This window comes from Eublepharis macularius, chromosome 17 (genome assembly GCF_028583425.1).
Source record: "Eublepharis macularius isolate TG4126 chromosome 17, MPM_Emac_v1.0, whole genome shotgun sequence".
NCBI lineage: Eukaryota > Metazoa > Chordata > Lepidosauria > Squamata > Eublepharidae > Eublepharis > Eublepharis macularius.
The window spans coordinates 20,107,751-20,121,015 of NC_072806.1; the positions used below are offsets into that span (position 1 = coordinate 20,107,751).

At 49.3% G+C, this 13,265-nt stretch overlaps 1 protein-coding gene across 1 annotated transcript in view; it reads right to left on the reverse strand.

The window, feature by feature from the left end:
* Nucleotides 1–12,999, reverse strand: part of TMEM132E (transmembrane protein 132E) — a 190,017-nt gene extending 177,018 nt beyond the window's left edge. Inside the window, exon 1 of the mRNA XM_055001429.1 lies at nucleotides 12,670–12,999. Within this exon, the coding sequence (XP_054857404.1) occupies nucleotides 12,670–12,742 (73 nt within the window). The 5' untranslated portion in view covers nucleotides 12,743–12,999. The remainder of the gene's footprint in view (nucleotides 1–12,669) is intronic.
* Nucleotides 13,000–13,265: the final 266 nt, after the last annotated feature.

Below are 13,265 nucleotides of genomic sequence, written 5' to 3' on the forward strand. Positions count from 1 at the left end.
AACTTGGGTAATCCATACACTACTGTATTGTTTGATGATGATGATGATGTCAGAGTAGAAGAAAAAGAACAAGAAAAAATGATTAAATATAGAGATCTGGCAACAGAAACCACCCGACTATGGAAGAAGAATGCAACAGTAGTCCCCATTGTCATCGGGGCACTGGGAACTATTTCAAAATATTTTGCAACTTACATGGAAAAACTGCAGCTTTTTGACATAACACCTACAGAACTGCAAAAGACGCCGTTACTTGGAACAGCATACATATTGCGCCGATACCTGGCTGATACTTAGGTCTCTGGCGGAAACCTGTATCAGCTCAGCAAGGCCAATCAATGATAACACGTGATCTTTATTTATTATTGATTGTGTTGCATGTAATTTGAATAATTCCAATAATAACTGCACTTATATACCACTCTTCTAGACAGATTAGTGCCTCACCCAGAGTGGTGAACAAGTGAGTGTTGTTATTATCCCCACAATACAGTGGGGGAGCTGGAGCTGAGAGGAGTGGCTTACCCAAGGCCACCTACTGAGCTCATGGCAGTGGTGAGATTCGAACCAGCAGAGTGCTGATTCGCATCCGAACCACTTAACCACAGTGCTACAGCCCTAGCCATTGATTGTATTGACTTACATTGTGTAATCCACCTTGAGTTTCAATGAGAAAGGCGGACTATAAATAAATAAATCTGTGTCTGCTATGTCCGCTGACATGCATCGGGGGCTCAGAGAGGTCCACAAGCTAGGTTCCTCTGATATAATATTTCTGCTTCAGTATTCAGCACGATTTCACCCCCACACCCCTTACCCAAGATTACCAAGCACTATTAAAAGGTAAAGGTGCAAGCACCGAGTCATTACTGACCCATGGGAGGACGTCGCATCACGACGTTTTCTTGGCAGACTTTTGTTAGGAGGGGACTGCCATCGCCTTCCCCAGTCATCTACACTTTACCAGTGAAAAAAAACCCAACAACTGGCCAGCATGTTTCATGCACGCCTCTACCTCCTGGCCTTACCAGACAGATGCTGGCTTTCCACTTGGCTAAAAGCTGGCCCTGTCCTCTCAGCCCGAAAGGCGGGGAAGTGCAGGTGGGGGAAGAGATGCGTTTTCCAACAGATTGCACCTACAAATAAACATCCCTGCAATTACCTCTCCCTGCGCTCTAAATCAGGGCCTCCTCTCCTCCCCCCTCCCGCCCCGCTTCCCTCCCCAGGAGCACGAAGAGCTGCAGGCTGGGAGGAAGCTCCCAGAAAGCGTGCAGGCAGGAGCAGTATTTTAACGGGGCTCTCAGAAGGCCGGTGAAATACAGCCCTGGCGATCTCATCAGAGGAGAGCGGTTGCTGGCAAGGCGCTGGTGCTTTACGGCACTCTCCTTTGATAAAGATGACAAGTCAGTCCATTTCCCCACCAGCCAGGGCCACGTTCTCACCTAAGTGGCCGGGAAGGGGGAGGAAGAAAGAAGAGGCTCGTCCTTTGGCTCAGCCATCTGTTTCCTGCAAGAGCTGGTTGCTCACAAGCGCAAAATAAAGCCTCAGGCATTCCTTTCCTTTCTGTCTCCAACATCCGCTATTCACAGCGGCACTGCCTCTGAACATGGAGGCTCCACAGAGCTATCACGGTTCATGGGCCTATTTTGCATCAATAAATCTACGCTTTTAAAAAAAAAAAAACATTGCAGGGAGAGGACAATATTAAGCTACTGACTCCCATGTGCTATTTGTTTATTTACTACATTTACATCCACCCTAACCTGGATGGCCCAGGCTAGGCTGATCCCGGAAGCTAAGCACTTAGTGCCTAGTTAGTACTTGGATGGGAGACCACCTACCAAAAAATCTCAGGGTTGCTATGCAAAGGCAGGCAATGGGGCAAGCCACCTCTGTTTGTCTCTTGCTATGGGGTTGCCCTAAGTGGGCTGTGACTTGATATTTATACCTGCCTCATACCAAATGGGGACCCTGACCTGGATATCCCAGGTAAGCCTGTGATCTCATCAGATCTCAGAAGCTAAGCAGAGTTGACCTTGGTTAGTAATTGGATGGGAGACCGCCAACGAAGACCAGAGTTGCAGACGCAGGCAATGGCAAACCACCTCTGTTAGTCTCTTGTCAAGGAAACCCCACCAGGGGTTGGCATAAGTCAACCCTGACTCGAAGGCGCTCTCCACCATCAAGTTTGGTGCCCACCGCCAAATGGGAACCCCTTCCCCCAAGCACCTTACATCATTCTCCTCTTGATTTTATCCACACAACAGCCTTGTGAGGTAGCTTAGGCTGCGTGTGCGTGATTGGCCCAAAGTCACCAGCAAGCTTCCATGGCACAGTGGATATTCAAATCTGGGCCTCCCAGATACTAGTGCCATACTCTAACTGCTAAACCACACTATACTTTACCATGTATAGGAAGTTGTGGTGGTGGAAAGTGCTGCCAAGTCATAGCTGACTTGCAGTGACCCCTGCTGGCGTTTCCAGGGGAAGAAACGAAAAGAGGTGGTTTGCCATTGCTTGCCTCTGCACAGCAACCCTGAGATTCTTTGTAGGTCTCCCATCCAATTACTAACCAAGGATAACTCTGCTTAGCTTCCAAGATCTGATGAGATCAGGTATGGCTAGGCTATCCAGGTCTGGGGGATTTTAAATAAAGGTAGCGTTCAAAAATATGAGCTTGGGGCTCTTTAGCTTGGAGAAACGACGACTGAGGGGTGACATGACAGAGGTTTACAAGATTATGCATGGGATAGAGAAGGTAGAGAAAGAAGTATTTTTCTCCCTTTCTCACAATACAAGAACTCATGGGCACTCAATGAAATTGCTGGGTTAGAACGGATAAAAGGAAGTACTTCTTCACCCAAAGAATGATTAACACATGGAATTCAGTGCCACAGGAGGTGGTGGCAGCTTCAAGCATAGACAGCTTCAAGAGGGGATGGGATAAACATATGGAGCAGAGGTCCATCAGTGGCTATTAGCCACAAGGTACAAATGGAACTCTCTGTCTAGGGCAGTGATGCTCTGTATTCTTGGTGTTTGTGGGGGGGGGGGGGCAATCAGTGGGAGGGCTTCTAGTGTCCCTTCCCCACTGGCAGACCTCCTGAGGACCCCTGGTTTTTTGGCCACTGTGTGACACAAAGTGTTGGACTGGATGGGCCACTGGCCTGATCCAACATGGCTTCTCTTACGTTCTTATGTTCTTAATGCTACTATTTCAATCTGCACAATGGCTCTTCACTAGTGGCCATCACCACACCTTGTGGCAGGGAGTTCCACAGGTAGGGCTTTTGAAGAAAATAACTTGTCCCTTTCATTACAGGCCAGAGGATAAGGGGGAGGGAAAAGATCAAAGAAGAGAAATTGGATCACTGAGCTGCTCATATTCGTAGCTATCTAAGAGTCACTTCCATACTTCTTGCTAACCTTAAGTCTTTGCAAACTTGTGTTTACTTACCCTATGGCATTGTTTATGAAATTGTCCTTGATACTGACTGTACTACTCTCACACAGTGTAATCCTCCTTGAGTCTCAGTGAGAAAGGCGGATCATAAATGACATAACTAAATAAATAAATAAATAAATAAAATACAGGGAGGAGCTGTTAAAATGTCAAAAGCTATCCCCAAATGTTTGCAAAAAGACAAAGGGCTAAACAGAAGCTTCAGACAGATCACAGCTATTTACTAGAAGCGTAAAAGACCGGAGAAAGTCGAAATGGGATTGTCGATCTACCTTCCTGCATGGCTGTTAATCACAAGTTGGAACAAGCACTTTGAAACTTCATCTCTGCCACATGCACGCTCACAGCAACCAAGGGGCTCAAAAAGTTCTCCCATTCCACCCAATCGCTCCCAGCAGCAGCCAGCTAGATACATCAAAGCATGCTCAAATGCAGGAAATAAGATCAATAAGGGGGAAAGAATTATCCAAAAGGATAATTTCTAAGCAGCCTGGACAGAAATCTCCAGGTGGACAAACTCCTTCTGAAAAGCCTTGGAGGGGAAGTGGGCTGCTGGCGAACTGCAAAACATCCTGTGACATGGAGTTCCACAAGCCTGTGTGTAGGGAACTCCTTCCCAGTTCCCAACTCTGGGTTGGGAAACTCCTGGAGATTTGGGGGTGGAGCTTGGAGAGGACAGGATTTATGGAGGGGGGATCTCAGCAGGGTATAATGCTGTAGAGTCCACCTTCCAGCACAGCTATGTTCTCCAGGGGAACAGATCTCTCTTTTCTGGAGATCAGCTGTAATTCCAGAAGATCTCCAGGCTCCACCTGGAAGCTGGCAAGCCTCCCTCTCCTCCACCTTCAAGCTACTGCTTGTCCACAATTTTCACACCAGGCTGAAAGATGTTCTCCTTGGCCTAAACAACCTCTTTGCGTGTAAACGACAGATCTTCTTAGATGTTCCAAAAGGTTTAAACAAAACCCTCACACTATCAGCGAGAGCTCCCGGGGTTACCAATCAAAATATTCAGGGGCTTGTTAAACTATCAGAATCCAGAGGAAAGAACCCTGTCAAGAAGGGATGTCAGAATCTGATCTTCACACCCCTTTGCCAACTCTCTGGCATCACACAAGGGTTCGCCCTCCTTTTCTCTCAAATGTCAGCTCTCCCTGCACAGAAACAATGACCCTTCTGAAGTTCTGATACCAGCAGTCTTCACTCTTCTGGCCCTCAAAGAAAACTTTTCACATTTCGCTTGTCTCCTGAATGTATTGCAGAGGATTCCCAAAAGAAAAGCCTAGCAGGATCAGAATGAAATTCCACTAAACCCAATAACACATCGGCCACACTGGCACAACCCCAAGGGAGGCCCCAAAACCACATCCTTCCCCAGAAACTGTGGTTGGTGCCCTGTCCCCAAACAGACATTCTGTTCAGCCACCAGGGTAAATAAGCACAGAGGGATCTCCCCTCCTCCATGCATTTGCCAGATGCCCCTTGAAAGCCTTCTGTGCCAGCTGCCATCGCTACATCCCATGGCAGTGAGTTCCACACATCATTTGGGTGAAGGACAAGTCCTTTTGTCTGTCTCTCTAGTTCGCTAGATGCTCCTGAATCCTAGTAAAGGTGGGAAAGCTCTTTCCACCTCCTCCAAACCACGCACGGATTTACAAGTTTCTATCATGCCCTTGTCACAATTAGTCACTTTTTCTAACCTGAGAAGCACTATTTAGCTGTTCCCTTGTAGGGACTGTTTTATTGCTCTTTTCAAACCAGAGGATATCCTTTGGGGCAAGAGGTGAGCTTTCTATCCATGTGGGCTGGACTGTTGCTCAGTGGTAGAGCATCTGTTTGGCATGCAGAAGGTCCCAGGTTCAATCCCCGATATCTCCAGTTTGAAAAAGGATCGGGTTATAGGCGATGTGTGCATGAGACCCTGGAGAGCCGCTACCAGTCTGAGTAGACAATTCTGAGCTCGATGGACTGATGGTCTGATTCAGTAGAAGAAAACTTCAGGTGTTGTCCACATTGAGTAATCCTAACTGAAGTTACACCCTTCTAAACCCATTGACCAAGAAGAGTGAAGCGCAGAGCTAAGCTACAAGAGACAAATTACGCAAGGAGGAGCATGTGAAGGGGGTCACAATGTTAGCCAGGAAGCTGAGTCTGTTCCGAAGGCTTTGTCAATTTCCCCTCTCTACACAGCCAGGCAGATCACTACTCAGAGGGTTTGTTAATTTCCTCCTTGCCTCCTGAAGGATCTGTCAATTTCACCTCCCCTTCTAGGAGGCAAAGAGGAAATTAACAAACCCTCTGAGCAGCAGTCTCCCTGGCTCTGTAGAGAGGGGCAATTGACAAAGCCTTCCAATCTCTTTTAAAACCCAGCTTCCCGGCTAACATTGCGATTCCCTTCACGTGCTCCTCCTCGTGTAATTCGTCTCTTGTCGCTTGGCTCTCAGTTTAGTAGTGCACTGACATCACATCCAAGGCAGAAAGATGAGCTGAGGGCAGGCGCATGAATTTGGGCATACAACGCTAATGGCTCAAACAATGGGGCCCCCAACCCAACCAACAACGGGTGCAATCCGTAATCAGGTTCTTCTGCTCAAAATTCATAGAAATGAACACAAGCAGAGCAAGCTCAGCAGACTATTTCCAGCTGCCAGTAGGCTGCAGTGGGAGAACGTGCGGTGGGATCTGCCGAGCCCATTACTCCAACTGGCACCTGGAACACAGTGCCTGGCCTCGCCACGCCGTAGAGTTGCGTCTGCAGGAGTCTGCACGTGTTTGCTTTCAGCGTCCTCCTCCTCCCACACGCACACCACCACCACGCCACCCCTCAAACATGAAAAACCCGAGTAAGTTAACAAGTTGTCAAACCAGCCTCACCGAATGTGTAAACCAGAGAGAACACTGATTCAGTTGCAGCCTCCAGGCAAATGCTACAGAGCTGCAAAGAGACACCGGGATGGATGTCCCATCACCACGGCAACCCTTTCTCCCGCAGCTCCCCTCCCCCCTCCCCCCCTGCTTCAAAAAATTTCTCTATGGGAAAAGTTCGCAGCCTGTGCTAAGGAAGAGGAGGGGGTCATACAGGCTGTCCAAAATTGAAACCACTTTGAGATGGTTTCACGTAATTTACCAGGGGATCCTGGAAAACTGTTTCTTTTTTTCCCACAGCAATATATGAAAGGAAACACCCCTAAACTCTCCCATCCTAGATCCATGTTTGTACTGGAGGTTAACATAATACAGTCAAGGAACGGCCACGTCTCTCAACGGCAGAGCACCTGTTTTTGCATGCAGATGGTCCTAGGTTCAATCCCAGGCATTTTCAGGTAAAAAAGATCAGGTAGCAGGTAAAGACTCTGCATGGGAGGCCTGAAAGCCGCTGCCAGTCAGAGAAGGCAACACTAATCCTGGTAGACTGATCACCTGACTCAGTATAAGGCTGCCTCATCTTTTCACCTTGGACCTGCCACCGTCTCTTACGGAAATCTACACCCCTGGTTGTTTTAAGGATAAACAAATTCCCTTGTCAAGTAGATACCAGGAATATATCTAGAATGTGAACTTCATTAAAGCAACAATATAATTGCACACGGTCCTCTAACGTGGACATGGAACTGTCTCAAAACAAAGCAGGAGTCCCATGGCATCTTAGAGACTGACCGAATTTATGCCAACATAAACCTCCATGAGACAGAACTCTCTTTATCCCATGCACAGGTGTGTCTGAGCATAAGGCAGAAGAGAGCATAAATACATCTGCCCAGTGGTTGGACACTCGTATGCTTCTGAAGAATTAAGTTCCGACTCACCCATATGTTGGAATATATTCTGTTTGCCTTTAAGGTCCATCGGACTGCCATTTTATTTTGCTGCTACAGACTAACGTAGATGATGTGACAACTCTGTTCCTTTAATCTGGGCCAGTGTTTTAGACGGCCGGAGTCCGCTCCAGGATTTAGTGTAGGCAAGAACAGAGAAAAAAGGAAGTTGTTGTTACCGCAGCTCCACACAGAGAAAGAACCTGATTTATTAAACTATGCTCCTCTTTGAATCTAGGCTTATTCTGATGCCTAGCATGGAAGACACAACAGGTGAATTATTCTGTTTTTCCACCATACTGCAATGGGGATCGTTTGGGTTTTTTAAATTTATAACCTCCCCCCTATAAGGGCTATAAGGGCTCAGCAACACTCCAACTAGCTTCGTAGTTCTCACACTTCCACAATGAGCACATCTGTGCATTCCGTGGCGCAAAGGGAAACCACACCCTGCATTCCTGGCGGGAGGGCTCCACCACGCACAAGTTCCAAAATGCACATTCCCCACTCAGACCAAGTTGGGACTTGCACACACGAAAAAAGAGGGTAGAAACAACATCACACAGGCTGACATCTTGTCTGTATTTAGGGTAGAAGGAGGTGGCGACACCTTGAGATGATACAGCCCTGTACATGGGAGAGGGAGTCACTCCCTTATACATAAGGAAACTGCCTGCTACTGAAAAACTAGGACAGCAAGAGGCAGGCTGGGATGTGCTAGCTTTATAACTGCAGGGTGTGTTTAAAATATTGTAATGGGAGCATTCAACGACATCCCTTATCTGAAACCGGAAATGGTACCGTTTATTCTATGATGTCAGGACTCCACCACCTCATTCCCCTACGAATCCCCCACCTGCAATCTGAAGTGGCACAGTCCTTTCTACCATGTCAGAACTCTACCATCTCATTCTTCTACACTACCTGCAACGTGAAACGGTACAGTCCGTTCTACTATACCACCTTGTTCACCCAGCACCTGGTTCACCTTCTTCGGCATTATTCGCACACGGTAAGTTTCCCACCTGCCACTGCAAAAGCCAGCGGTTCTCAACATGCCGCTAGAGACTGGTTCTCCCCCTCTTCATTCATCACACAGTGGTGGTCACGTCAAGCTGTGGCATGCTTCTGTGGATGAAAGCTGACCTGCAGAATTCTTCCCAGACTGCAGGTGGGAATGAGACGTGTTATTTATTTATTTACAGCCTGCCTTTCTTGCCCAGACTCAAGGCAGTTTACAAAATTGAAAAATAAGGCAATCGGAAACGTGTAAGCCACATTGTTCAACATTCCCCCAGGTTTTAAAAACACATCCACGCATGTGGCAAAATTGCATCTCAGAGAGGCAGTTCCAAGCCTTATATGCAAAAAAACCAGCCCAACAGAGAAGGAGCTTTTCCATAAAGGAGCTTTGAAAAACACTCAGCAACCCGACAGGCACCAGCAGTCACACAGCCAAGATTTCCACCACCTGAGCCATTATCAACCCAGCATTGCAGACTAAACGTGTGCCTTCTTCATCTAACCATCTCACGGTACAACTGTTTGCAACATGGAAAGGGGGGGGGGTCACAAAAATTCTGAATTACTGCCCAAGTTTGATATACAGGTTTTTTGGACACATTATGGGTTTTTCTTTCTATACGTGTTCTTATAGGGTCCGTGACAATATTTTCCATATAATGCCTGCTACAAGCTCCGTCCTTCCAGATCAGATACAGCAGCCAGCTTCCAACTGTGGCCTGCAACATGCCTCTGAGATGCTCACAAGCGCGGCACAAATACCAGAGCTGGCCCCATTGGTGTTCAGAGGTAGACTACCTCTGTACAGGGAGGTTTCACTTTGCTGTCAAAGCTAACAATGGCGGACAGAGCTATCCTACACACTTGTGTCTCTATCAATGTTTTTTTAAGCCGTCTAAACTTGGGGCCCCCGCTGCATCTTGTGGCCGCAAACGTCTGAAGTCAATCCCATGCCGTGCCAAGCGCCACCCACAGCTACGGCTGCTATTGAGCACATGCCACGCTCGCTACTGATGCTCAGTCCCAGCTTTGAAAGAGTCTTCACTATTTTTACATGTTCAAGGGCTACAATACGGGAGAGGGAAATACAGATGATTCATCTGAAAGGTAGGAAGGCGAACAGGAGGAGAGCGGGAGGGAATCTAGTCCTGATTTCCAGCTCCCTTGATCTGAAAGCAAGCAGAGGCAAAGACGTTCAACTGAGCGCCCCGTTCCCTGTCCTCCAACAAGAGGCTGCAGCCATCCGGCCTCATCCGCCATCTGCTCACCGAGGGGGGGGGGGCAGCGAACGAGCGCCCAGATACTTGTAAACTTAACCGTGTAGAATGAGGCGCAGCCATAAACCCAGCCCTTCTACCCCGAGCCTTTTAGCGCTTCGTTGTGATATATTATTAATCGTTTTTATAATGCGAGTCCATAGATTGCCTATTGCTCCAGGCTTCATTCCATTCTTCACGTTGGCTGGGGAAGGGGGAAAGAGAGGGGCAGGCAGATCCTCCCCCCCCCCCCACAGTGGATTTTGAGAAAGCAGCTGTGGGAAATCTAACGCAGAGACGCACTTCAAGCTGTGGACAGAGCAACAGAATTGCAGGGGAGCCGTCTCGAAAGGCGAAGTTTCCAGGTCTTGCTCAGGTCAGCTCAAAAACAGACCCTGGCATGGAAGGGGGGGGGGTGTTCCTGGTCTGCAGAGGGAAGACTAAATGCAAAGCCCACCTCCCTGGCAGACAGAGAGAGCGAGAAAGAGAGACGCCTCCTTGGCAAATGTATTCCTCTTTCCAAAATCAGATAGCCTTGAATTGTAGAAGAAATCGCTACAACTCGTCTCTTCTCGTTTGCAATCAACATCTCCAGGTATCCAAACAAAGGCATGCTCTGACGCCCTAACCACGCACTCCCCATTCTCCTAAATCCCACCCCCCCCCCACTCAAGGACTTGAGAATGCATCCCAGCCTCCAGTTGCTAAAACCCCAGTCCGCTGGCTCTTCTTCGCTCTTCCCCCAATACAAGGCCGGACCTGCCCTGTAGAAAACATCAAAGATGCAATACTAAAAATGCCCGTCTCTTTTTCTCAGTGGAGGGGCATTGTTTCCAAGCTGCCCCACTATCACTACCAACAGCATACACAGTCTTCGTTGCGCACCCCTGCCTTTCAGGGCCTCCTTTGCAAAAAAGAAGGGCACAACTCATAAAACCCAAAGCAAAATGTTTCTCTACTCAACCAGTACTAAGAGAACCCCCCTTCTCCCGTACATACCGTGAAATTGTGCTTTTGCCATCCAAGCTCTCTCTTTTCTTTTCATTCGCCTCCCCCATGCCCCCTGCTTAGTTTTCCCAAAGACCGGCTGGCAAAGGAAGAAGAGGGTTGCCAGGGTCCCCCTACAGCCCACTGGAGACAGATCAGAGAATCCACTGCTCCCATGGATGGCTTGAAGGAAGGGGCTCAGGGTCTTTAGTGTCTGCTAACATTTTTGCGTCCATGATTCCCAGGTGAAGGGGGACATGAGGCGCCTTTGCTCCAAGAAAGAGGGATGCTTTGGGGTGGGGGGGGGCAACAACACTGCAACAGGAAGGGGAAACACCGAGCAAATGCAAGATCAAAGGCTGCCCACACCCTCTCAACAGGGCTGCCAAATGCTACCAAAGATGTGCAATCCTCACTATGAATCTGCTCAGCCATGCGCCAATCCAAGCCCGTTTCGGTGCACGCTCAAAGTCACATAACTGCAGCTCACTTTATCATGAGGGCTGACAGCTCCCTACCCCTTGAAGCCATCGCCGAGAGCTCTCTGGGCACGTGCAGAGTGCTTTCCCCTCAGCTTGTCCACACGTTTCTGGTACAGGGCATCCCAGCAGGCTTACTGACCTGCCGCTTATCACACCAAAGACCCCCATCAGGCCACCAGGGAGTTACGACGGCAGCACTTTCTGGACCCCTTGGAGGCACGCTGGACAGGGGGAATCTGAAACTGACAAGCAAGACGGGGAGGGGAGGCTTTCTGATTTGTTGATAAGGAGTAGAAGGCTGTGGACTGTGGTTCAATTTTGTGTCTGCAATAAGGGGGCAGAAGAGGAGCTGCCTCACACTGCTCTTCTCTTCCGCATTTCATTCATGGTGATTTTTTTTCCATATTGAGGGGGGGTAGAGAAGGGGCAGGACATGGCAACAAAGACGTATCAGTGCCAGAGGTGAGGAAGGGAAGAAGGAAACAGATTCTTCCTCCAGGGGATATTAAGGCATTCTGAAGAAACTGAGGGAAGGCTAAGGAGCAAGAAAACACCTCGACGATGATTAATTTCAAAACCAGAGAGGTGTGGGGGCAGAAGCACCCTTGGAACTCACATGTTCCATTTGAGAGGTGCGTCTCCCTGGCCTAAGCTGTGGGAGGCGGGTGAAGTGAAGTTAACCAGGGAGGCAAAGCACTCTGTTTATGCTCAGAGGCACCAATGACCAAAGGTAGAGTTTTGCATTGGAAAATCAGTTCTGGAGTTAAGCCACATCTTAATTCAACACTGGCCTGGACCCACACTTGCCTCAAAACCGCATCTTCAAAGCCAGAAGCCTTGTTGCAGTTACCCATGAGGGAGACACTCTGCACATGCTTAATGTCCTCGCGAGCCCAAACACAAATAAAGCCCTGAACACGCGGCACACAAATTGTGCCGGTAACTCAGATACGAAGTCGCAGCCCTTTCACCGAAGGCCGATTTCTAGCACTAAGATTAAGACTTGAGAATCTACAAAGGTGTACACTAAAGCCACAGGGAGAAGAGCCCTGGAGTAGGGAAGAGGAAGGAAGCACACCCTGGAGCTAGAAAGAGGCCTGGGGATAAGAAACACCGGCACTGACACCACCCCCGTCTTGCACTTGGGGCAATAATGGAGTTTAATGCTTAATAAGATCTGTGCGCAGTTCCGCGCATCCACTAACCCCAGAGGTGTAGGGCATTGGTTGGGAAGAGCCACTCTGCTTATGCTTTGAGGTTCTTCCGCCATTTAGACCCTGGCTTCCTGAACTTAATACTGCCATGAAAATACAGCTGCTAAGCATTTCCACAAATACTCAGGCTTTGGTTAACTCAGAGGGGGTGCTTTCTGCTCATGCTCAGAGGCATGCTTGTTTTTCAGACTTGTTCAGTTTCAGCAACGCTGTGCATACTTAAATGCCCTCTTCTTCCACATTTCCAGTGCTAAACCCCAGTTCTTAAAAAAAAATTAAGGGTAGTGCCCCTACAGGTTCCAGCACGAACGTGCACTCTGCGTATGCTCGGACAACCTCTTGTCTCTCGGATCTGGCTTAATAACCTGCAAATATTCCAAGCACGTTCCGGGCGTCGAAATTAAACCTCATCCTTCCGTGGGGACTCACCCTGGCTGAACAGCGCCCCGAGGCAGCAGAGAAGGGCGGCGGGTCCGGATCGCGTCCTCTTCGCCAAGGCCATGGCGGAATCCGGGGCGAGGCGCGGCGAAAACCGAATCCAAGCACGTGCGATCCGAACCAGAAGCCAAACCGGGGGCTGGGCTGGAGGGCGAGGGCCAAGGAGGGCGCAGCGGGGGGCGGGTCAAGGAAACGGGGGTCCCACCTAGAGCTCCCCGGAGCCACCCCGGATTTCCACCCGAGGGAGGCGGGGCCCCCTTCCCCCCCGGAAAAATCCGCAGGCTCGGACTCCGTGGTGGTTGGAGGGGGGCGCGGAAGAGGGGAAGGGAGGGGAGGGGAGGCGATGCGTGCAAGCCCAGAACAAGCCCCCTCCAAAATAAACCGAAGGGGAAGAAAAGATCGGGGCGGAAAAAATGCCAGGGGGGTGCAAAGGAACGGGGGGGTGGGAGGAAAGGGGCAGCGCGGGGGATCCTGGTGCAAGCCCCCTCCTAAAAGATTAGGAGCAAAGGAAGCCAAATGGGGGGGGCAGCTCCGGGCGCAACCGGGGGAAACATCTCAAACGAGACCGGGGGGACCCCCAAAAAAGC